General features: G+C 51.7%; 2 protein-coding genes across 4 annotated transcripts in view; one reads left to right on the top strand and one right to left on the bottom strand.

Moving 5' to 3' along the window:
* The window catches only part of SNAP47 (synaptosome associated protein 47), a 116435-nt gene extending 108948 nt beyond the window's left edge, over positions 1–7487 (bottom strand). Inside the window, 1 exon segment of the mRNA XM_088450800.1 lies at positions 7363–7487. The gene's annotated coding sequence lies outside the window, so the exon portion shown is untranslated.
* On the top strand, positions 7483–21854 carry JMJD4 (jumonji domain containing 4). Of its 3 annotated transcripts, none has more exons than XM_088450799.1 (7): positions 7483–7608; positions 10097–10218; positions 11755–11920; positions 14111–14236; positions 15828–16095; positions 17364–17510; positions 20539–21854. In XM_088450799.1, the coding sequence occupies exons 2-7, from the start codon at positions 10101–10103 to the stop codon at positions 20842–20844; spliced, it is 1131 nt and encodes a 376-aa protein (XP_088306925.1). In that variant the 5' UTR covers positions 7483–7608; positions 10097–10100; the 3' UTR covers positions 20845–21854. The 3 variants fall into 3 exon arrangements, with proteins under 3 accessions (XP_088306925.1, XP_088306923.1, XP_088306924.1); XM_088450798.1 differs by having other exon boundaries at positions 7492–7542; XM_088450797.1 differs by having other exon boundaries at positions 7483–10218; positions 20539–21848.
* Positions 21855–23098: the final 1244 nt, after the last annotated feature.

Raw genomic sequence — 23098 nt, 5'->3', positions numbered from 1 at the left:
CACAGTACACGTCCCCAGACAGCTGCATGGGCCCCTGAGCCCGTACAGTACACGTCCCCTGACAGCTGCAACCCGCCCCTGAGCTCGCATAGTAGATGTCTCCTGACAGCTGCATGCGCCCCTGAGCCCACACAGTACACGTCTCCTGACAGTTGCATGCGCCCACACAGTACACATCCCCTGACAGCTGCATGCGCCAACACAGTACATGTCCCCTGACAGCTGCATGCACCCCTGAGCTCGCATAGTAGATGTCCCCTGACAGCTGCATGCGCCCCTGAGTCCACACAGAACACGTCTCCTGACAGCTGCATGCTCCCCTGAGCCCGCACAGTACATGTCCCGACAGCTGCATGCGCCCCTGAGCCCGCACAGTACATGTCCCGACAGCTGCATGCGCCCCTGAGCCGGCACAGTACATGTCCCGACAGCTGCCTGTGCCCCTGAGCCCACACAGTACACATCTCCTGACAGCTACATGCGCCCCTAAGCCCACACAGTACACGTCCCCTGACAGCTGCATGCACCCACACAGTACACGTCCCCTGACAGCTGCATGCGCCCACACAGTACACGTCCCCTGACAGCTGCATGCGCCCCAGAGCCCACACAGTACACGTCCCCTGACAGCTGCATGCACCCACACAGTACACGTCCCCTGACAGCTGCATGCGCCCACGCAGTACACGTCCCCTGACAGCTGCATGCGCCCCTGAGCCCACACAGTACATGTCCCCTGACAGCTGCAACGCGCCCCTGATCTCGCATAGTAGATGTCCCCAGACAGCTGCATGCGCCCCTGAGTCCACACAGTACACGTCTCCTGACAGCTGCATGCGCCCCTGAGCCCGCACAGTACATGTCCCGACAGCTGCATGCGCCCCTGAGCCTGCACAGTACATGTCCCGACAGCTGCATGCGCCCCTGAGCCCACACAGTACACATCTCCTGACAGCTGCATGCGCCCCTGAGCCCACACAGTACACGTCCCCTGACAGCTGCATGCGCCCACACAGTACATGTCCCCTGACAGCTGCATGCGCCCCTGAGCTCGCATAGTAGATGTCCCCTGACAGCTGCAACGCGCCCCTGAGCTCGCATAGTAGATGTCTCCTGACAGCTGCATGCGCCCCTGAGCCCACACAGTACACGTCCCCTGACAGCTGCATGCACCCACACAGTACACGTCCCCTGACAGCTGCATGCGCCCACACAGTACACGTCCCCTGACAGCTGCATGCGCCCCAGAGCCCACACAGTACACGTCCCCTGACAGCTGCATGCGCCCACACAGTACATGTCCCCTGACAGCTGCATGCGCCCCTGAGCTCGCATAGTAGATGTCCCCTGACAGCTGCATGCGCCCCTGAGTCCACATCTCCTGACAGCTGCATTCGCCCCTGAGCCCGCACAGTACACGTCCCTTGATAGCTGCATGCGCCTGAGCACACACAGTACACGTCCCCTGACAGCTGCATGCGCCCCTGAGCCCACACAGTACACGTCCCCTGACAGCTGCATGCACCCACACAGTACACGTCCCCTGACAGCTGCATGCGCCCACACAGTACACGTCCCCTGACAGCTGCATGTGCCCCTGAGCCCACACAGTACACGTCCCCTGACAGCTGCATGCACCCACACAGTACACGTCACCTGACAGCTGCATGCGCCCACACAGTACACGTCCCCTGACAGCTGCATGGGCCCCTGAGCCCGTACAGTAAATGTCCCCTGACAGCTGCAACGCGCCCCTGAGCTCGCATAGTAGATGTCTCCTGACAGCTGCATGCGCCCCTGAGCCCACACAGTACACGTCTCCTGACAGTTGCATACGCCCACACAGTACACGTCCCCTGACAGTTGCATGCGCCAACACAGTACATGTCTCCTGACAGCTGCATGCGCCCCTGAGCCCGCACAGTACATGTCCCGACAGCTGCATGCGCCCCTGAGCCCGCACAGTACATGTCCCGACAGCTGCATGCGCCCCTGAGCCGGCACAGTACATGTCCCGACAGCTGCCTGTGCCCCTGAGCCCACACAGTACACATCTCCTGACAGCTACATGCGCCCCTAAGCCCACACAGTATACGTCCCCTGACAGCTGCATGCACCCACACAGTACACGTCCCCTGACAGCTGCATGCGCCCACACAGTACACATCCCCTGACAGCTGCATGCGCCCCAGAGCCCACACAGTACACGTCCCCTGACAGCTGCATGCACCCACACAGTACAAGTCCCCTGACATCTGAATGCGCCCACGCAGTACACGTCCCCTGACAGCTGCATGCGCCTCTGAGCCCGCACAGTACACGTCCCCTGACAGCTGCAACGCGCCCCTGAGCTCGCATAGTAGATGTCTCCTGACAGCTGCATGCGCCCCTGAGCCCACACAGTACACGTCTCCTGACAGCTGCATGCGCCCCTGAGCTCGCATAGTAGATGTCCCCTGACAGCTGCATGCGCCCCTGAGTCCACACAGTACACGTCTCCTGACAGCTGCATGCGCCCCTGAGCCCGCACAGTACATGTCCCGACAGCTGCATGCGCCCCTGAGCACGCACAGAACATGTCCCGACAGCTGCATGCGCCCCTGAGCGCACACAGTACACATCTCCTGACAGCTGCATGCGCCCCTGAGCCCACACAGTACACGTCCCAAGACAGCTGCATGTGCCCCTGAGTCCACGTCCTCTGACAGCTGCATGAACCCCTGAGTCCACACAGTATACGTCTCCTGACAGCTGCATGTGCCCGAGTCCACACAGTACACGTCTCCTGACAGCTGCATGCGCCCCTGAGCCCACACAGTACACGTCTCCTGACAGCTGCATGCGCCCCTGAGCTCGCATAGTAGATGTCCCCTGACAGCTGCATGCGCCCCTGAGTCCACACAGTACACGTCTCCTGACAGCTGCATGCGCCCCTGAGCCCGCACAGTACATGTCCCGACAGCTGCATGCGCCCCTGAGCACGCACAGAACATGTCCCGACAGCTGCATGCGCCCCTGAGCGCACACAGTACACATCTCCTGACAGCTGCATGCGCCCCTGAGCCCACACAGTACACATCCCCTGACAGCTGCATGTGCCCCTGAGTCCACGTCCTCTGACAGCTGCATGAACCCCTGAGTCCACACAGTATACGTCTCCTGACAGCTGCATGCGCCCGAGTCCACACAGTACACGTCTCCTGACAGCTGCATGCGCCCCTGAGCCCACACAGTACACGTCCCCTGACAGCTGCATGCACCCACACAGTACACTTCACCTGACAGCTGCATGCGCCCCTGAGCCCGCACAGTACACGTCCCGACAGCTGCAACGCGCCCCTGAGCTCGCATAGTAGATGTCTCCTGACAGCTGCATGCGCCCCTGAGCCCACACAGTACACGTCTCCTGACAGCTGCATGCACCCACACAGTACACTTCACCTGACAGCTGCAACGCGCCCCTGAGCTCGCATAGTAGATGTCTCCTGACAGCTGCATGCGCCCCTGAGCCCACACAGTACACGTCTCCTGACAGCTGCATGCGCCCCTGAGCTCGCATAGTAGATGTCCCCTGACAGCTGCATGCGCCCCTGAGTCCACACAGTACACGTCTCCTGACAGCTGCATGCGCCCCTGAGCCCGCACAGTACATGTCCCGACAGCTGCATGCGCCCCTGAGCACGCACAGAACATGTCCCGACAGCTGCATGCGCCCCTGAGCGCACACAGTACACATCTCCTGACAGCTGCATGCGCCCCTGAGCCCACACAGTACACGTCCCAAGACAGCTGCATGTGCCCCTGAGTCCACGTCCTCTGACAGCTGCATAAACCCCTGAGTCCACACAGTATACGTCTCCTGACAGCTGCATGTGCCCGAGTCCACACAGTACACGTCTCCTGACAGCTGCATGCGCCCCTGAGCCCACACAGTACACGTCTCCTGACAGCTGCATGCGCCCCTGAGCTCGCATAGTAGATGTCCCCTGACAGCTGCATGCGCCCCTGAGTCCACACAGTACACGTCTCCTGACAGCTGCATGCGCCCCTGAGCCCGCACAGTACATGTCCCGACAGCTGCATGCGCCCCTGAGCACGCACAGAACATGTCCCGACAGCTGCATGCGCCCCTGAGCGCACACAGTACACATCTCCTGACAGCTGCATGCGCCCCTCAGCCCACACAGTACACATCCCCTGACAGCTGCATGTGCCCCTGAGTCCACGTCCTCTGACAGCTGCATGAACCCCTGAGTCCACACAGTATACGTCTCCTGACAGCTGCATGCGCCCGAGTCCACACAGTACACGTCTCCTGACAGCTGCATGCGCCCCTGAGCCCACACAGTACACGTCCCCTGACAGCTGCATGCACCCACACAGTACACTTCACCTGACAGCTGCATGCGCCCCTGAGCCCGCACAGTACACGTCCCGACAGCTGCAACGCGCCCCTGAGCTCGCATAGTAGATGTCTCCTGACAGCTGCATGCACCCACACAGTACGCTTCACCTGACAGCTGCATGCGCCCCTGAGCCCGCACAGTACACGTCTCCTGACAGCTGCATGCGCCCCTGAGCCCGCACAGTAGATGTCCCCTGACAGCTGCATGCGCCCCAGTCCACACAGTACACGTCTCCTGACAGCTGCATGCGCCCCTGAGCCCGCACAGTACATGTCCCGACAGCTGCATACGCCCCTGAGCGCACACAGTACACGTCCCCTGACAGCTGCATGCGCCCCTGAGTCCGCACAGTACACGTCTCCTGACAGCTGCATGCGCCCCTGAGCCCGCACAGTACACGTCCCCTGACAGCTGCATGCGCCCCTGAGCCCACACAGTACACATCCCCTGACAGCTGCATGTGCCCCTGAGTCCACGTCCTCTGACAGCTGCATGAACCCCTGAGTCCACACAGTATACGTCTCCTGACAGCTGCATGCGCCCGAGTCCACACAGTACACGTCTCCTGACAGCTGCATGCGCCCCTGAGCCCACACAGTACACGTCCCCTGACAGCTGCATGCACCCACACAGTACACTTCACCTGACAGCTGCATGCGCCCCTGAGCCCGCACAGTACACGTCTCCTGACAGCTGCATGCGCCCCTGAGCCCACACAGTACACGTCTCCTGACAGCTGCATGCGCCCCTGAGCTCGCATAGTAGATGTCCCCTGACAGCTGCATGCGCCCCTGAGTCCACACAGTACACGTCTCCTGACAGCTGCATGCGCCCCTGAGCCCGCACAGTACATGTCCCGACAGCTGCATGCGCCCCTGAGCACGCACAGAACATGTCCCGACAGCTGCATGCGCCCCTGAGCGCACACAGTACACATCTCCTGACAGCTGCATGCGCCCCTGAGCCCACACAGTACACATCCCCTGACAGCTGCATGTGCCCCTGAGTCCACGTCCTCTGACAGCTGCATGAACCCCTGAGTCCACACAGTATACGTCTCCTGACAGCTGCATGCGCCCGAGTCCACACAGTACACGTCTCCTGACAGCTGCATGCGCCCCTGAGCCCACACAGTACACGTCCCCTGACAGCTGCATGCACCCACACAGTACACTTCACCTGACAGCTGCATGCGCCCCTGAGCCCGCACAGTACACGTCCCGACAGCTGCAACGCGCCCCTGAGCTCGCATAGTAGATGTCTCCTGACAGCTGCATGCACCCACACAGTACGCTTCATCTGACAGCTGCATGCGCCCCTGAGCCCGCACAGTACACGTCTCCTGACAGCTGCATGCGCCCCTGAGCCCGCACAGTAGATGTCCCCTGACAGCTGCATGCGCCCCAGTCCACACAGTACACGTCTCCTGACAGCTGCATGCGCCCCTGAGCCCGCACAGTACACGTCCCCTGACAGTTGCATGCGCCCCTGAGCCCACACAGTACACATCCCCTGACAGCTGCATGCACCCACACAGTACACTTCACCTGACAGCTGCATGCGCCCCTGAGCCCGCACAGTACACGTCTCCTGACAGCTGCATGCGCCCCTGAGCCCACACAGTACACGTCTCCTGACAGCTGCATGCGCCCCTGAGCCCGCACAGTAGATGTCCCCTGACAGCTGCATGCGCCCCAGTCCACACAGTACACGTCTCCTGACAGCTGCATGCGCCCCTGAGCCCGCACAGTACACGTCCCCTGACAGCTGCATGCGCCCCTGAGCCCACACAGTACACGTCCCCTGACAGCTGCATGCACCCACACAGTACACTTCACCTGACAGCTGCATGCGCCCCTGAGCCCGCACAGTACACGTCTCCTGACAGCTGCATGCGCCCCTGAGCCCACACAGTACACGTCTCCTGACAGCTGCATGCGCCCCTGAGCTCGCATAGTAGATGTCCCCTGACAGCTGCATGCGCCCCTGAGTCCACACAGTACACGTCTCCTGACAGCTGCATGCGCCCCTGAGCCCGCACAGTACATGTCCCGACAGCTGCATGCGCCCCTGAGCACGCACAGAACATGTCCCGACAGCTGCATGCGCCCCTGAGCGCACACAGTACACATCTCCTGACAGCTGCATGCGCCCCTGAGCCCACACAGTACACATCCCCTGACAGCTGCATGTGCCCCTGAGTCCACGTCCTCTGACAGCTGCATGAACCCCTGAGTCCACACAGTATACGTCTCCTGACAGCTGCATGCGCCCGAGTCCACACAGTACACGTCTCCTGACAGCTGCATGCGCCCCTGAGCCCACACAGTACACGTCCCCTGACAGCTGCATGCACCCACACAGTACACTTCACCTGACAGCTGCATGCGCCCCTGAGCCCGCACAGTACACGTCCCGACAGCTGCAACGCGCCCCTGAGCTCGCATAGTAGATGTCTCCTGACAGCTGCATGCACCCACACAGTACGCTTCACCTGACAGCTGCATGCGCCCCTGAGCCCGCACAGTACACGTCTCCTGACAGCTGCATGCGCCCCTGAGCCCGCACAGTACACGTCTCCTGACAGCTGCATGCGCCCCTGTATAGGGGCATATAGATGTACAGGTGTATAGATGTGTATAAGTGTACAGGTGTATAGATGTGTATAAGTGTACAGGTGTATAGATGTACAGGTGTATAGGGGTGTACAGGTGTATAGGGGTGTACAGGTGTATAGGGGTGTACAGGTGTATAGGGGTGTACAGGTGTATAGGGGTGTACAGGTGTATAACATCCTGTATCTGTGATATTTTATTTATTAAAAAAAAAATGTTCTAAAATAGATAAACAAATAAATAAGACATTACAGAACGTGTCCTCCTCTCCCCCCCGGCAGCTGCAGGGCTCACGGCCTGCTGGGACCTGTAGTTCCCCGCGCTGCTATACTGTAGCTCACCCTCCTCCGCTCCGGTCTCCGTGTTGTTGTCTCCGCCTGTGACGTCACCGCCCGCATCACGTGACGCCCCCTCCCGGCATGGGAAGAGACAGATCACTTTCCGTAGCTGTACGATGACGTCATCTGCCAGTGTCAACGTCATTCATGTGCAGCCCGGAAATGCTTCCCACCGGAAACAAGGTCTGGCAGGGGCAGGCCGGGGGGAAACGATCCGACACATGTCACATCTTGGCCACTGCTGCTGCGGTATTTCCACTACACGGGGTACCCAGGGTAACCCCATCCCCACAGCTCCGGCCACAGGGGCCCCAATAACCCAGCACCCCCTGTCTGACACTGGTTATTATATAGGACAGGGGCTCCCCAATAACCCAGCACCCCCTGTCTGACACTGGTTATTATATAGGACAGGGGCTCCCCAATAACCCAGCACCCCTGACACTGGTTATTATATAGGATAGGCTCTCCCTAATAACCCAGCACCCCCTGACACTGGTTATTAAATAGGACAGGGCCCCTAATAACCTAGCACCCCCTGACACTGGTTATTAAATAGGACAGGGCCCCTAATAACCCAGCACCCCCTGACACTGGTTATTATACAGGACAGGGCCCCTAATAACCCAGCACCCCCTGTCTGACACTGGTTATTATATAGGACAGGGGCTCCCCAATAACCCAGAGACCCCCTGACACTGGTTATTATACAGGACAGGGTCCCCCAATAACCAAGCACCCCCTGTCTGACACTGGTTATTATATAGGACAGGGGCTCCCCAATAACCCAGAGACCCCCTGACACTGGTTATTATACAGGACAGGGCCCCCCAATAACCCAGCACCCCCTGTGTGACACTGGTTATTATATAAAACGGGCTCCCCAATAACCCATCACCCACTATCTGACACTGGTTATTATATAGGACAGGGCCCCCAATAACCCAGCACCCCCTGACACTGGTTATTATATAGGACAGGGGCTCCCCAATAACCCAGCATTCCCTGACGTGTTATTATATAGGACAGGGCCCCTAATAACCCAGCACCCCCTGACACTGGTTATTATATAGGACAGGGGCTCCCCAATAACCCAGCACCCCCTGTCTGACACTGGTTATTATATAGGACAGGGGCTCCCCAATAACCCAGAGACCCCCTGACACTGGTTATTATACAGGACAGGGCCCCCCAATAACCCAGCACCCCCTGACACTGGTTATTATACAGGACAGGGCCCCCAATAACCCAGCACCTCCTGACTGGTTATTATATAGGACAACCCCCCCCCCCCCAATAACCCAGCACCCCCTGACACTGATTATTATATAGGACAGGGCCCCTAATAACCCAGCACCCCCTGACACTGGTAATTATATAGGACAGGGCCCTCAATAACCCAGCACCCCCTGACACTGGTTATTAAATAGGACAGAGCCCCTATTAACCCAGCACCCCCTGACACTGGTTATTATATAGGACAGGGGCTCCCCAATAACCCAGCACCCCCTGTCTGACACTGGTTATTATATAGGACAGGGGCTCCCCAATAACCCAGAGACCCCCTGACACTGGTTATTATACAGGACAGGGCCCCCCAATAACCCAGCACCCCCTGTGTGACACTGGTTATTATATAAAACAGGGGCTCCCCAATAACCCATCACCCACTATCTGACACTGGTTATTATATAGGACAGGGCCCCCAATAACCCAGCACCCCCTGACACTGGTTATTATATAGGACAGGGCCCCCAATAATCCAGCACCCCCTGACACTGGTTATTATATAGGACAGGGGCTCCCCAATAACCCAGCATTCCCTGACGTGTTATTATATAGGACAGGGCCCCTAATAACCCAGCACCCCCTGACACTGGTTATTATATAGGACAGGGCCCCCAATAACCCAGCACCCCCTGACACTGGTTATTATATAGGATAGCCCCCCCCCCAATAACCCAGCACCCCCTGACACTGGTTATTATATAGGACAGGGCCCCCAATAACCCAGCACCTCCTGACTGGTTATTATATAGGACAACCCCCCACCCCAATAACCCAGCACCCCCTGACACTGATTATTATATAGGACAGGGCCCCTAATAACCCAGCACCCCCTGACACTGGTAATTATATAGGACAGGGCCCTCAATAACCCAGCACCCCCTGACACTGGTTATTAAATAGGACAGGGCCCCTATTAACCCAGCACCCCCTGACACTGGTTATTATATAGGACAGGGGCTCCCCAATAACCCAGCACCCCCTGACACTGATTATTATATAGGACAGGGCCCCTAATAACCCAGCACCCCCTGACACTGGTAATTATATAGGACAGGGCCCCCAATAACCCAGCATCTCGCTACATTACCCAGATGATGGACAGGAGACCCTCAAATAGCCCAGCACCCCCTGTTTCCAGTATCATATCTGCAACCGCCCAATAACTTTGCACCTTACTATAAGCTATATATTATTAGTAGTAGTAGTGTTATTACAGTTACTATGAGCACATCACTGCTACATGGTACATTAGTGTCTTTATAATACACTGTATCTTGTACAGGAGCCTGTGCAGCTCATTCCCAGTCTTCTCTAACCGGTGACCGTACATAAATCACCTTATGGATGGGAAACCTGAGCACGAGTCACATATAATTCCCGCCGTCTGGAATGACATTGACTTCATTGACGATCCGGAAAAGTTCAGTTATAATGAGTTTTTTAACAGGTATATGCTCTGTAATGTCCCGTGCCTCTTCTCCTCCAAATTCACCGAGTCCTGGGGGAGCCGGAAATCCTGGGTGACCGCTGACAGCAAGCCCAACTGGCCCCATCTGCTGCAGAATTTCGGTATGGGCAGAGGGTGGGGGCTGCGGGTGTACAATCAGTGTTTGTTTTTATTTATTAATCTCATACATTGTATATTCAATATGTTCCTATGGTGCTGTCTCTGGTTTAGGTCGTTTTCCTAGTGCCCAACGTTTAATTCTTCTTTTGTGCACTTATGATGATGTTTTATTCATTCACCCAGTAGTCTGAAGTCAGAGAAATCGCATGAAAACTCGTCATTTATAGCCTTTATTTATATGGCGCCACAAGGGTTCCTCAGCGCCTTATAAAGTACAGGAACAGTATGAACAAAACAAGAAAGATGTGACTGACAGTGCAGGACATGGATCATACACATTGCAGGACATGGATCATACACATTGCAGGACATGGATCATACACATTGCAGGACATGGATCATACACATTGCAGGACATGGATCATACACATTGCAGGACATGGATCATACACATTGCAGGACATGGATCATACGCATTGCAGGACATGGATAATACACATTGCAGGACTTGGATCATACACATTGCAGGACATGGATCATACACATTGCAGGACATGGATCATACACATTGCAGGACATGGATTATGCACATTGCGGGACATGGATTATACACACTGCGGGACATGGATTATACACACTGCGGGACATGGATTATACACACTGCGGGACATGAATTATACACATTGCGGGACATGGATTATACACATTGCGGGACATGGATTATACACTTTGCGGGACATGGATTGTACACATTGCAGGACATGGATTATCATTATACACATTGCAGGACATGGATTGTACACATTGCAGGACATGGATTATCATTATACACATTGCAGGACATGGATTGTACACATTGCAGGACATGGATTATACACACTGCGGGACATGGATTATACACATTGCAGGACATGGATTATACACATTGCAGGACATGGATTATACACATTGCAGGACATGGATTGTACACATTGCAAGACATGGATTATACACATTGCAGGACATGGATTATACACATTGCAGGACATGGATTGTACACATTGCAGGACATGGATTATCATTATACACATTGCAGGACATGGATTATACACACTGCAGGACATGGATTATACACATTGCAGGACATGGATTATACACATTGCAGGACATGGATTGTACACATTGCAGGACATGGATTGTACACATTGCAGGACATGGATTGTACACATTGCAGGACATGGATTGTACACATTGCAGGACATGGATTGTACACATTGCAGGACATGGACAAGGTTAATACATATTGCTGCATCAGCTGTACCCAAGAGTTTGGCGTTGTTGGCAGTGGGGAGAAGATGATGGTGTAAGTGAGGGAAGGAAAAGCACATTGAGGGTAGAGGGCCCTGCTCATGAGAGTTTACAATCTAAAGATGTCATGTACAGTTAGACATGTAATATTTATATCTATTTTTGTTGCTGTTTTTTGAGCCTTATGGCAAATTTGTGTGAATAGCCCCATATAAAGTAGATGATGTAACCACATTTTAATCTTCTTTCAGGGGACGCGGTTGTTCCGGTGGCAAACTGTGACGTGAAAGAGTACAACGCTAACCCCAAAGATCAGATCCCTCTCCGGGAGTACATCTCTTACTGGAGGGAATATGCAGAGAGCGGCTGTCAGTCTCCCAAGGGATGTCTGTACCTGAAGGACTGGCACATGAGGAGGTATTCAGTGCCTCATACATTCCTGACCTCATTGTGAGGCACTCTCCTTCCTAGATCTGCCTGTGTCCTACACTTCTCCTCTTCCCTTTTATCCGCCTCTCACTTCTGCCATCTGATAATTCTCCCTTCTTATTAATGGAACATCCTTCCCCACGTGACCAGACTCTTCCCCCAACCTTTAGTCTTTCAAGCACTTTCTAATTTCCCAGCTCTTCACTATGTCCTGTCCTACCTGACACTATTCCCTCTGCATCCTCTGCTACAGTCCCAGCTCTTCACTATGTCCTGTCCTACCTGACACTATTCCCTCTGCATCCTCTGCTACAGTCCCAGCTCTTCACTATGTCCTGTCCTACCTGACACTATTCCCTCTGCATCCTCTGCTACAGTCCCAGCTCTTCACTATGTCCTGTCCTACCTGACACTATTCCATCTGCATCCTCTGCTACAGTCCCAGCTCTTCACTATGTCCTGTCCTTCCTGACACTATTCCCTTTGCATCCTCTGCTACAGTCCCAGCTCTTCACTATGTCCTGTCCTTCCTGACACTATTCCCTCTGCATCCTCTGCTACAGTCCCAGCTCTTCACTATGTCCTGTTCTTCCTGACACTATTCCCTCTGCATCCTCTGCTACAGTCGCAGCTCTGGCCCCTATAGATGGTAAGCTCATGAGCCGAGCCGACTCTACCCACTGCCTAACGTCGGCACCCTCTCCTACATCGCCCCTTCCTCTATCTGTGCAGTTTGGTTACACATATTCGCAGTCACTTCTGACCATTCATAGTATGGAATCTGCTACACTCAGCAAATGAATAGCATTTTGGACACTAAAATCTGCTGATACTGTATATGTTGTGTTTATGTTTGTATCCTGCCCAACTGTTTTCTCATAACTGTATGTACACACTGTGTATAAAGGGGTACTGGTTCATATGCACATATATAGCCGCGGTACTCTTAAATATTAATAGGCATTATGATTATTATTCATTTCTAAACCTCTAACATCAACAGTAACTCTGTAGAAAGTAAGTAGGACATACAGGGCACTATGTTATTAGTATCATGATTTTATGTTCCATCTTCATAAACAAAAATATTCTAAAACATTTGACTGTGCTCGAAAAGAGCTCACACCCCAAAGGGAAAAGTAAGAGAAAACGGTGGGTTAGGGGGACACAGTGCATCGTAAATCAGTTATTGCTGGGGAAAGGTCGTATCAATCGGGCCAGTAAATGTCTTTGGGGTGTTATAAGCTTGGATGGGATTCAAGTTAGCAGTTAAACAGTCTTCATTCTAGCACCCCGCACCTGTTAAAACCCCTGCAGTTCCACTTTCCTGCCAGGGGTGTCGCTCTCTGCTCTGGTGCTTCTAGCACACACACTGCTTAATCTCAGCAGTTTGTATGCATCAGCTGAGTGTGCTAGAAGCACCAGAGCAGAGAGCGACACCCCTGGCAGGATAGAGGAACTGCACGGGTTGTGACAGGTGCAGAGTGCTAGAATGAAGACTAGTTAAACGTTTGGAGGCCCTGAGTGTCTGGAGGCAGGGGGAAGAGAGGCACGGAGGCATGAGTAAAGAGAGGTGATCAGTGGATGAGAGACGGGGGCTGTGTGCGGAGCGGGGATTCTCTGGGTTGTGCCTGGCAGATATATGTATGGTATATATGCATACTATACATTGTAATATATCATGTCCAACAAGACCAAACAATATATTCTCACCGGTCTTCATAATATACAAGTTGCCTGAACACAAGCTCCCTATACATAATTCCAACATTTTACAATAACATATGCAAAGGCTGCCTACTACTGAGCTGAATAATAGACGTGAGATGACGAGTATCTGTGCTTCATGGACTGTATCCACCTCCACTGCAGCAGTACACCATGAGGGCGGAGCATCTTTACCTGAGCAGTCAGTGTTTGAGTGACAGCTGGCAGATGTGTAATGATTGGATGCTTTACACACGGGGGTGGGCCAGTGATGTCACAGCAGCTGAAATTACTGTAGTCTCTGCTTTTTGAACTGTTTTTTTGTCTTGTTTTTTTATCTGCTAATAATTTCGTACTAAATACCCTCTTATGTACAGTAGTGATGCTTGGATATGAGATATTGGACGTTTAACCAGTACAGTCTCAAAATTGCTGTGGAATAGCCACTAAATACGTCCTTCTTTCTTCTAGAGAATTCCCGCGTGAGGATGTGTATGAAACGCCAGCGTATTTCTCATCAGACTGGCTGAATGAATACTGGGATGCCATCACCGAGGATGATTACCGCTTTGTCTACATGGGGCCACCCGGCTCATGGTGCGGCTACCTTCTGGTTTACCATCGCTGTTTTAGTAGCACTCGCTATATACTAATTACTTTGTGCCCCCTGAGGCGACGCCTGCTGCATTTTATTCTACACATTATTAGTATTATTATATATTACCATTATGATGGGAAGATCTGTACAATCAGATATAGAACATACCACAATGAAAATATAGGAACATACATTGATACAGAAGGAGTGAAGGTCCTGTTCCCTAGCGCTTACAATCTATATTGACGTCTATCTGGTGTAATATGGTATTAAGTAGGAACTTTCATATAGTCATTAATGTCATACCGTTTAATGGCTAACTATAAAAGAAAAACTAATCGGGAATCTTAGTTCCCTTCATTAGGGAAGATATTATATGTTTACCTGACGCAGGGGGACACAGCTTGCTAATTATTTGTAATTTTATAGTTAGCCATTAAACATTATCGGCGCCATGACGATTTTGTTTTCTCATTTGAGGTCTCGGCCTGATTCAGCAGCGTTGGCAAATGCAACTACGTACGCAGATCGGGCGATTGTTCGCCATTGCGCATGCGTATAAGCTGCACTGTGCCTGCGCTGCGATCGGATTATGATCACGCATGCACAGAGGAATTCATCGCAGAGCGAGTGACAGGCTGCCAGCGTCTGGGGATGCTGACGGGGGGGGGAGTGGTCAGAGAAACGGAGGAACGTCTGTCCGTTGGAACGCCGTTTCATGGCCGTGCATAAATTAGCCACTGTGATTTCAGACGCGGAGAGTACTCACTGCGTGTGACCAGACTTGTTATTTCTGTGGCTGGTCAGACCTGGTGTAAATTGTGCATGTCAGAAAGCAGCAGTGGGCATCTCTATGCCAGCTGAGCTCTAGCAGGCGTTAGCATACTTTCGCAGCTGCGCCCGCAATTGTGATCCTTACTGAATCAGGCCCAAAGTTACCGTTCACAATCGTTCTGATTGCTATGTGTAATATCACGTTCTGTCCAGTAGGTGGCAGTATCATCATCTATCTAAATAAAATCAACCGCTAATACAAATTAGGTAATCAGGTTGGTGTGTGCAGGTCGCACCTAATGTGTACGTCACACTCCTCTCACCAAGGTTTATTTAAATAATAATAGAAAAAAAATCTGCATATTAAAGATCGGACATATCGTACTGGGTACTTACCAGGGCACAGCCGTTTTCCGGCCTATATCCCCTCAGTCTCTTTTTCCCTTAGCTGACAGCTAAACTCTGGCCGCGCGCCAGCTACAGTCTCAGTCCGCAGACCAGTGCTGGCATAGGCCAAGAGCTGACGGAAAGGCTGCAATTCCCGCATACGTTACAGAAGGTTACTAGCGACGTGCAATGACAGTGTGGTGACGGCGGAGCACCTGTATAAGATGTCCCGGGTACTGTTTGAGAGTATAAATAAAATAGAGGGGGAAGAGCGAAGGCAGAGGGGCAGGAGAGAGTTAGGGGTAGGTGGCACAGAGAGGGGCAAGAGAGTGATAAGGGGAGAAACAATGACACAGGGGAGGGGAAGCAGTGAACAGTAGATATATCATTTCCGTGCCATCACCTGATTACTGTGTCTTGTACGCACAGGACTCCATTCCACGCCGACGTCTTCCGCTCCTACAGCTGGTCAGCGAATATATGTGGCCGCAAGAAATGGCTTCTGTTCCCGCCTGGGCAGGAGCAATATCTGCGCGACTGCCACGGATGTCTCCCGTATGACGTCACTTCGCCTGCCCTGCAGGACTCAGACCTGTACCCAAATTATAACCGGTGCTGCCCGCCGCTGGAGGTCATACAGGAAGCCGGGGAGATCATTTTCGTGCCCAGCGTCTGGCACCATCAGGTGTACAACATGGTGAGACGAAGAGCTTATGCCGTAATGGGAGCAAATTGTAATCCATTCAGCCTCAGTCACATGTAGTAACAGCGGCAGAGATTTATGGGAATCAGCCCCCGGGGAGAGTGAGGACCCTCACACAGGTTCCTGCGTTAGCCAAGTAAATACCATTGTGGGCCTGATTTAGAGCCGCATGCAATACCAATGATCACGTAGTTGAGCAATTGTTTTGCAACTGCGCCTATGTAACAAGCGTTACTCAGAGTGAGCGCACAAAGGCGCTGTTACGGCTGGGACAGAAGTAACGGAAATGGTGCTGAAAAGTGCTGAGCGTTCGTCATAGGGATGGTGCAAGTCTCAATTGTGCAACCGAAGGAGACGTCTAAGGAGCCACCAATCGGTATTACTGCGTGCGCAGACTCTGAAAGTGGGCGCCTCAGTCCTTGCACATCCGGTCGCATGGATGTACATCGGGGAAGGCGTTTGAAAAAGTATTCGCAGACAGGCGACCGCCAATAGATTCTGCTGCAGGCGCTTCTGCCTGTAACTCAAAACCAGGCCCTGTGTATACGAATGCTGGACTATCCTGGTATAAGTAATAGCCAGCATGGCTACTGCTCGAGGCCTCTGTGGTTATAATGTGCAGTGACATCGCGCTTTGCACCACTATCCGCCATGCCAGGACGATTTGATTGACGTTCTAGTGGGAGAGATTGAGGGTTCCCTTCCTCTCCAACTCCAGTTCTAGCCAGACTCAATGGCATGGTGCGTACAGGCTGCAGTGCCCGGGCATGGCGACCCAGTGCCCTATTAGAGGCATTATATCAGTGTTGCCATGTCTTTACATGATGACCGTTTCCCTAGTAGTGAGGGCCTTCAGATGTCTGCCCATAAATGTACCCGGTACATTACCCGATTGTGCTAGATGTAATGGGGCCAAATGTAATAGGGGGAGTGTTTAGGAAATGTGAGAGTTTAGCAGTAACCTCTCACACTATAACATTGGTTGAATTGTATTTTCATAATGGGAAACTTCTGGATGAGAGTTTAAATAATAAGAGTTTTTTGAGTCTGAAAAACATGTGAGTTTGCTCAGTTCTCAGACTCTGTTTCATTGGCCGAGTTTAAAAAGTGTCAGAGGTTACTGCTAAAGTCACATTTTCTAATCTCTCACCCTGTTACATTTGGCCCATGGTATCTGACCGACAGGCTGGGTGTTCTATTTTATAACCTAGCCCCTTATGGTAACAATTGTACGGAATGTAAGCACTTGTTTACCTCTCCAGGAAGATACTATTTCCATTAACCACAACTGGGTGAACGGCTGCAACGTGTCTGTGATGTGGAGCTTCCTGCAGGCAGAGTTGGAGGCTGTTCAGAAGGAGATCGGCAACTGGAAGGAGACCATGGAGGACTGGGACACGCACTGTCAGGTAACACGTGTGACGTGCTGTCTATGTTCCTCTCTGTGCTTCAGAGGAACAGGCTGAACTACAACCATTGCAGGGGGGGTGTCAGTAACCGGTGGCTGAACTACAACCATTGCAGGGAGGTGTCAGTAACCAGTGGCTGAACTACAACCATTGCAGGGGGGTGTCAGTAACCGGTGGCTGAACTACAACCATTGCAGGGGGGTGTCAGTAACCGGTGGCTGAACTACAACCATTGCAGGGAGGTGTCAGTAACCAGTGGCTGAACTACAACCATTGCAGGGGGGTGTCAGTAACCGGTGGCTGAACTACAACCATTGCAGGGGGGTGTCAGTAACCGGTGGCTGAACTACAGCCATTGCAAGGGGGTGTCAGTAACCAGTGGCTGAACTACAACCATTGCAGGGGGGGTGTCAGTAACCGGTGGCTGAACTACAACCATTGCAGGGGGGTTTCAGTAACCGGTGGCTGAACTACAACCATTGCAGGGGGGTTTCAGTAACCGGTGGCTGAACTACAACCATTGCAGGGGGGTTTCAGTAACCGGTGGCTGAACTACAACCATTGCAGGGGGGTGTCAGTAACCGGTGGCTGAACTACAACCATTGCAGGGGGGTGTCAGTAACCGGTGGCTGAACTACAACCATTGCAAGGGGGGGGCAGTAACCGGTGGCTGAACTACAACCATTGCAGGGGGGGTGTCAGTAACCGGTGGCTGAACTACAACCATTGCAGGGGGTGTCCGTAACCGGTTGCTGAACTACAACCATTGCAGGGGGGGTGTCAGTAACCGGTGGCTGAACTACAACCATTGCAGGGGGGTGTCAGTAACCGGTGGCTGAACTACAAGCATTGCAGGGAGGTGTCAGTAACCGGTGGCTGAACTACAACCATTGCAGGGGGGTTTCAGTAACCGGTGGCTGAACTACAACCATTGCAGGGGGGGTGTCAGTAACCGGTGGCTGAACTACAACCATTGCGGGGGGTGTCAGTAACCGGTGGCTGAACTACAACCATTGCAGGGGGTGTCCGTAACCGGTGGCTGAACTACAACCATTGCAGGGGGGTTCAGTAACCGGTGGCTGAACTACAACCATTGCAGGGGGGTGTCAGTAACCGGTGGCTGAACTACAAGCATTGCAGGGGTGTCAGTAACTGGTGGCAGAACTACAACCATTGCAGGGGGGGTGTCAGTAACCGGTGGCTGAACTACAACCATTGCAGGGAGGTGTCAGTAACCAGTGGCTGAACTACAACCATTGCAGGGGGGTGTCAGTAACCGGTGGCTGAACTACAACCATTGCAGGGGGGTGTCAGTAACCGGTGGCTGAACTACAACCATTGCAGGGGGTGTCAGTAACCGGTGGCTGAACTACAACCATTGCAGGGGGGTTTCAGTAACCGGTGGCTGAACTACAACCATTGCAGGGGGGTGTCAGTAACCGGTGGCTGAACTACAACCATTGCAGGGGGGTGTCAGTAACCGGTGACTGAACTACAACCATTGCAGGGGGGTTTCAGTAACCGGTGGCTGAACTACAACCATTGCAGGGGGGTGTCAGTAACCGGTGGCTGAACTACAACCATTGCAGGGGGGTGTCAGTAACCGGTGTCTGAACTACAACCATTGCAGGGGGGGTGTCAGTAACCGGTGGCTGAACTACAACCATTGCAGAGGGGTGTCAGTAACCGGTGGCTGAACTACAACCATTGCAGGGGGTGTCAGTAACCGGTGGCTGAACTACAAGCATTGCAGGGGGTGTCAGTAACCGGTGGCTGAACTACAAGCATTGCAGGGGGGTGTCAGTAACCGGTGGCTGAACTACAACCATTGCAGGGGGGTTTCAGTAACCGGTGGCTGAACTACAAGCATTGCAGAGGGGTGTCAGTAACCGGTGGCTGAACTACAAGCATTGCAGGGGGTGTCAGTAACCGGTGGCTGAACTACAAGCATTGCAGGGGGGTGTCAGTAACCGGTGGCTGAACTACAACCATTGCAGGGGGGTTTCAGTAACCAGTGGCTGAACTACAACCATTGCAGGGGGGTGTCAGTAACCGGTGGCTGAACTACAACCATTGCAGGGGGGTGTCAGTAACCGGTGGCTGAACTACAACCATTGCAGGGGGGGTGTCAGTAACCGGTGGCTGAACTACAACCATTGCAGGGAGGTGTCAGTAACCGGTGGCTGAACTACAACCATTGCAGGGGGGTTTCAGTAACCGGTGGCTGAACTACAAGCATTGCAGGGGGTGTCAGTAACCGGTGGCTGAACTACAAGCATTGCAGGGGGGTGTCAGTAACCGGTGGCTGAACTACAACCATTGCAGGGGGGGTGTCAGTAACCGGTGGCTGAACTACAACCATTGCAGGGGGGTTTCAGTAACCGGTGGCTGAACTACAAGCATTGCAGAGGGGTGTCAGTAACCGGTGGCTGAACTACAAGCATTGCAGGGGGTGTCAGTAACCGGTGGCTGAACTACAAGCATTGCAGGGGGGTGTCAGTAACCGGTGGCTGAACTACAACCATTGCAGGGGGACGTCAGTAACCAGTGGCTGAACTACAACCATTGCAGGGAGGTGTCAGTAACCAGTGTACTGTAGCACCTCAATTAAGGGTGGCGACCCCTGACCTATGCACCAATAGCAAAACTGGCACGGCATGCTGGGATGTGTTGTTCCACAGTAGCTGGAGTGCACAAGTTTAAGACCCCTGGTGTATAATAACATTTGCTGTCCCAATCTCAGTAAGGCTGTGCCCTGTGGGTAGTTGGTGAATATTCATGTTCTTTTTAATTTATTGATTATATGGATGACTCACCTGTTACAGCATGTACTGTGCCACGGAGCTGACACTCGCACACATTGGTGACAGCCGTACATGTTAAGTGTGCATTTTTTGTCCTTGGTATCACGCTGGTCTTATGTTATTTTGATAATAGAAACAAATACATTTGTAAAAAACAAAACTGCTAATATAAAGTATGGTGGGATAACGTCTGTAGCGGTGACCGGATCTCGTTACTCTTACAGGTCATCATGAAATCGTGCACCGGCATCGATTATAAGGAGTTTTATACTTTCCTGAAAACTATAGCAGAGCACAGGATCCGGGACCTGGAGAACGCCCCCCTGGACGTCCCTCCGGAGGGGTCTGTTGGCATAATGGCCCCCGGCCCCCAACATGCACATTTCGATATCAGGAAAATTGCAGATATTTTGATCTTACTCATAAACAATAAAGACTTTCAAAAAGTGGACAAAGAGACTTTAAATCCACCTCCTGGGGAATTACTATCACATCTCCATAGGATGAGTGCTCGTCAGCCATCGACTTGATTTTAAGAGATTAAAATGCTATTTATTTATAGATAAATACCCTATTGTATCCTCTTTGCTCCTGGTAGAGAGAACATTTGATATTCACATTTAAATAAGGGAAAACGGTATTGCAGAGGAGCCCGGAATTAACAATGTGTTGTATTTCCTACGCCGTAAGACTTACTATTTGTTGCTGATTGCGAAGGGTGGAGTTTGGGGTCCTTCCGAACTGGAAGAGGACAAAGGAGCTGATTCAGACCCGCTCGCTAGAATGCGCTCGTTTCTAGCTGTCTGATTTTCGCAATCTGCGCATGCATTGCAGTGTACGTGCACGAAGCAGTGCGAGAGATCTGGAAGCGTTTGCTCGCTGCGCATAGACAGCCCATCAGAGTGAGTGAAAGGAGCTGGCCATTAACAACGGGGGAGTGGAGGTGCGAACACAGGCGTGCCTGTGCGTCTCAACTCCATTTCAGAGGTAATTAACAGGCAGCGTCATTGTACACGTCACCTGGTTATATTTCACACTGAAGTGATCGCAGTGCTTGCGGCAGGGTATAGTCAACCTCAAGCGCTGCAATCGCATCTGATGGTCCTCGATGTACCGATGATTGCATACACTTTCTGCAGATGACGTGCGCAAGTGGGCGTCTTATAACAGGCTGGTGGGCGCCTGCATCCTTAAAGTGATCGCACGCCAAGACATAGTGGGCGTGCTTATGCCTTGCCGTGCGATCGCCTGCCTTGCTGGGTGTGTGCCGGATTTGCATACGCTGGGAGCGAGCGGGTCTGAATGAGCTCCAAAGTGCTAATAGGCCTCTTATATTGTAACTTCTATGATGATCTCTCAGGATCTTCAGCTGCAAAGTGCAAAGAAAATCCTATGACTGTAATCGTAGCGTCTGCTGAATAACGCCAATACCCGCTGCACAGGACATTATATAATATTAATGAGAGTCATTGAGGAATCGGGTGCACAGGACATTATATTATATAACGAGAGTCATTGAGGAATCGGGTGCACAGGACATTATATTATATAACGAGAGTCATTGAGGAATCGGGTGCACAGGACATTATATAATATTAATGAGAGTCATTGAGGAATCGGGTGCACAGGACATTATATTATATAACGAGAGTCATTGAGGAATCGGGTGCACAGGACATTATATTATATAACGAGAGTCATTGAGGAATCGGGTGCACAGGACATTATATTATATTAATGAGAGTCATTGATGAACGGGCGCACAGGACATTATATTATATTAATGAGAGTCATTGATGAATCGGGTGCACAGGACATTATATTATATTAATGAGAGTCATTGAGGAATCGGGTGCACAGGACATTATATTATATTAATGAGAGTCATTGAGGCATCGGGTGCACAGGACATATATTATATTAATGAGAGTCATTGATGAATCGGGTGCACAGGACATTATATTATATTAATGAGAGTCATTGAGGAATCGGGTGCACAGGACATATTATATTATATTAATGAGAGTCATTGATGAACCGGGTGCACAGGACATTATATTATATTAATGAGAGTCATTGATGAATCGGGTGCACAGGACATTATATTATATTAATGAGAGTCATTGATTAATCGGGTGCACAGGACATTATATTATATTAATGAGAGTCATTGAGGAATCGGGTGCACAGGACATTATATTATATTAATGAGAGTCATTGATGAATCGGGTGCACAGGACATTATATTATATTAATGAGAGTCATTGATTAATCGGGTGCACAGGACATTATATTATATTAATGAGAGTCATTGAGGAATCGGGTGCACAGGACATTATATTATATTAATGAGTCATTGATGAATCGGGTGCACAGGGACATTATATTATATTAATGAGAGTCATTGAGGAATCGGGTGCACAGGACATTATATTATATTAATGAGAGTCTGATGAATCGGGCGCACAGGACATTATATTATATTAATGAGAGTCATTGATGAATCGGGTGCACAGGACATTATATTATATTAATGAGAGTCATTGATGAATCGGGCGCACAGGACATTATATTATATCAATGAGAGTCATCGATGAATCAGGCGCACAGGACATTATATTATATTAATGAGAGTCATTGATGAATCGGGTGCACAGGACATTATATTATATTAATGAGAGTCATTGATGAATCGGGTGCACAGGACATTATATTATATTAATGAGAGTCATTGATGAATCGGGCGCACAGGACATTATATTATATTAATGAGAGTCATTGATA

Source organism: Taudactylus pleione, unplaced genomic scaffold (genome assembly GCF_031769625.1).
Source record: "Taudactylus pleione unplaced genomic scaffold, aTauple2 ptg000524l, whole genome shotgun sequence".
NCBI lineage: Eukaryota > Metazoa > Chordata > Amphibia > Anura > Myobatrachidae > Taudactylus > Taudactylus pleione.
This window is presented reverse-complemented; position numbering and strand designations above follow the sequence as displayed.

Bases quoted from the DNA above. Each gene is read 5' to 3' on its own strand.
- JMJD4 (XM_088450797.1), top strand. From the start codon at position 9,990: ATGGATGGGAAACCTGAGCACGAGTCACATATAATTCCCGCCGTCTGG. The intron at 14,237-15,827 runs GTGCGGCTACCT...TTGTACGCACAG, and splicing joins ATGGGGCCACCCGGCTCATG to GACTCCATTCCACGCCGACG. The intron at 16,096-17,363 runs GTGAGACGAAGA...TTACCTCTCCAG, and splicing joins ACCATCAGGTGTACAACATG to GAAGATACTATTTCCATTAA.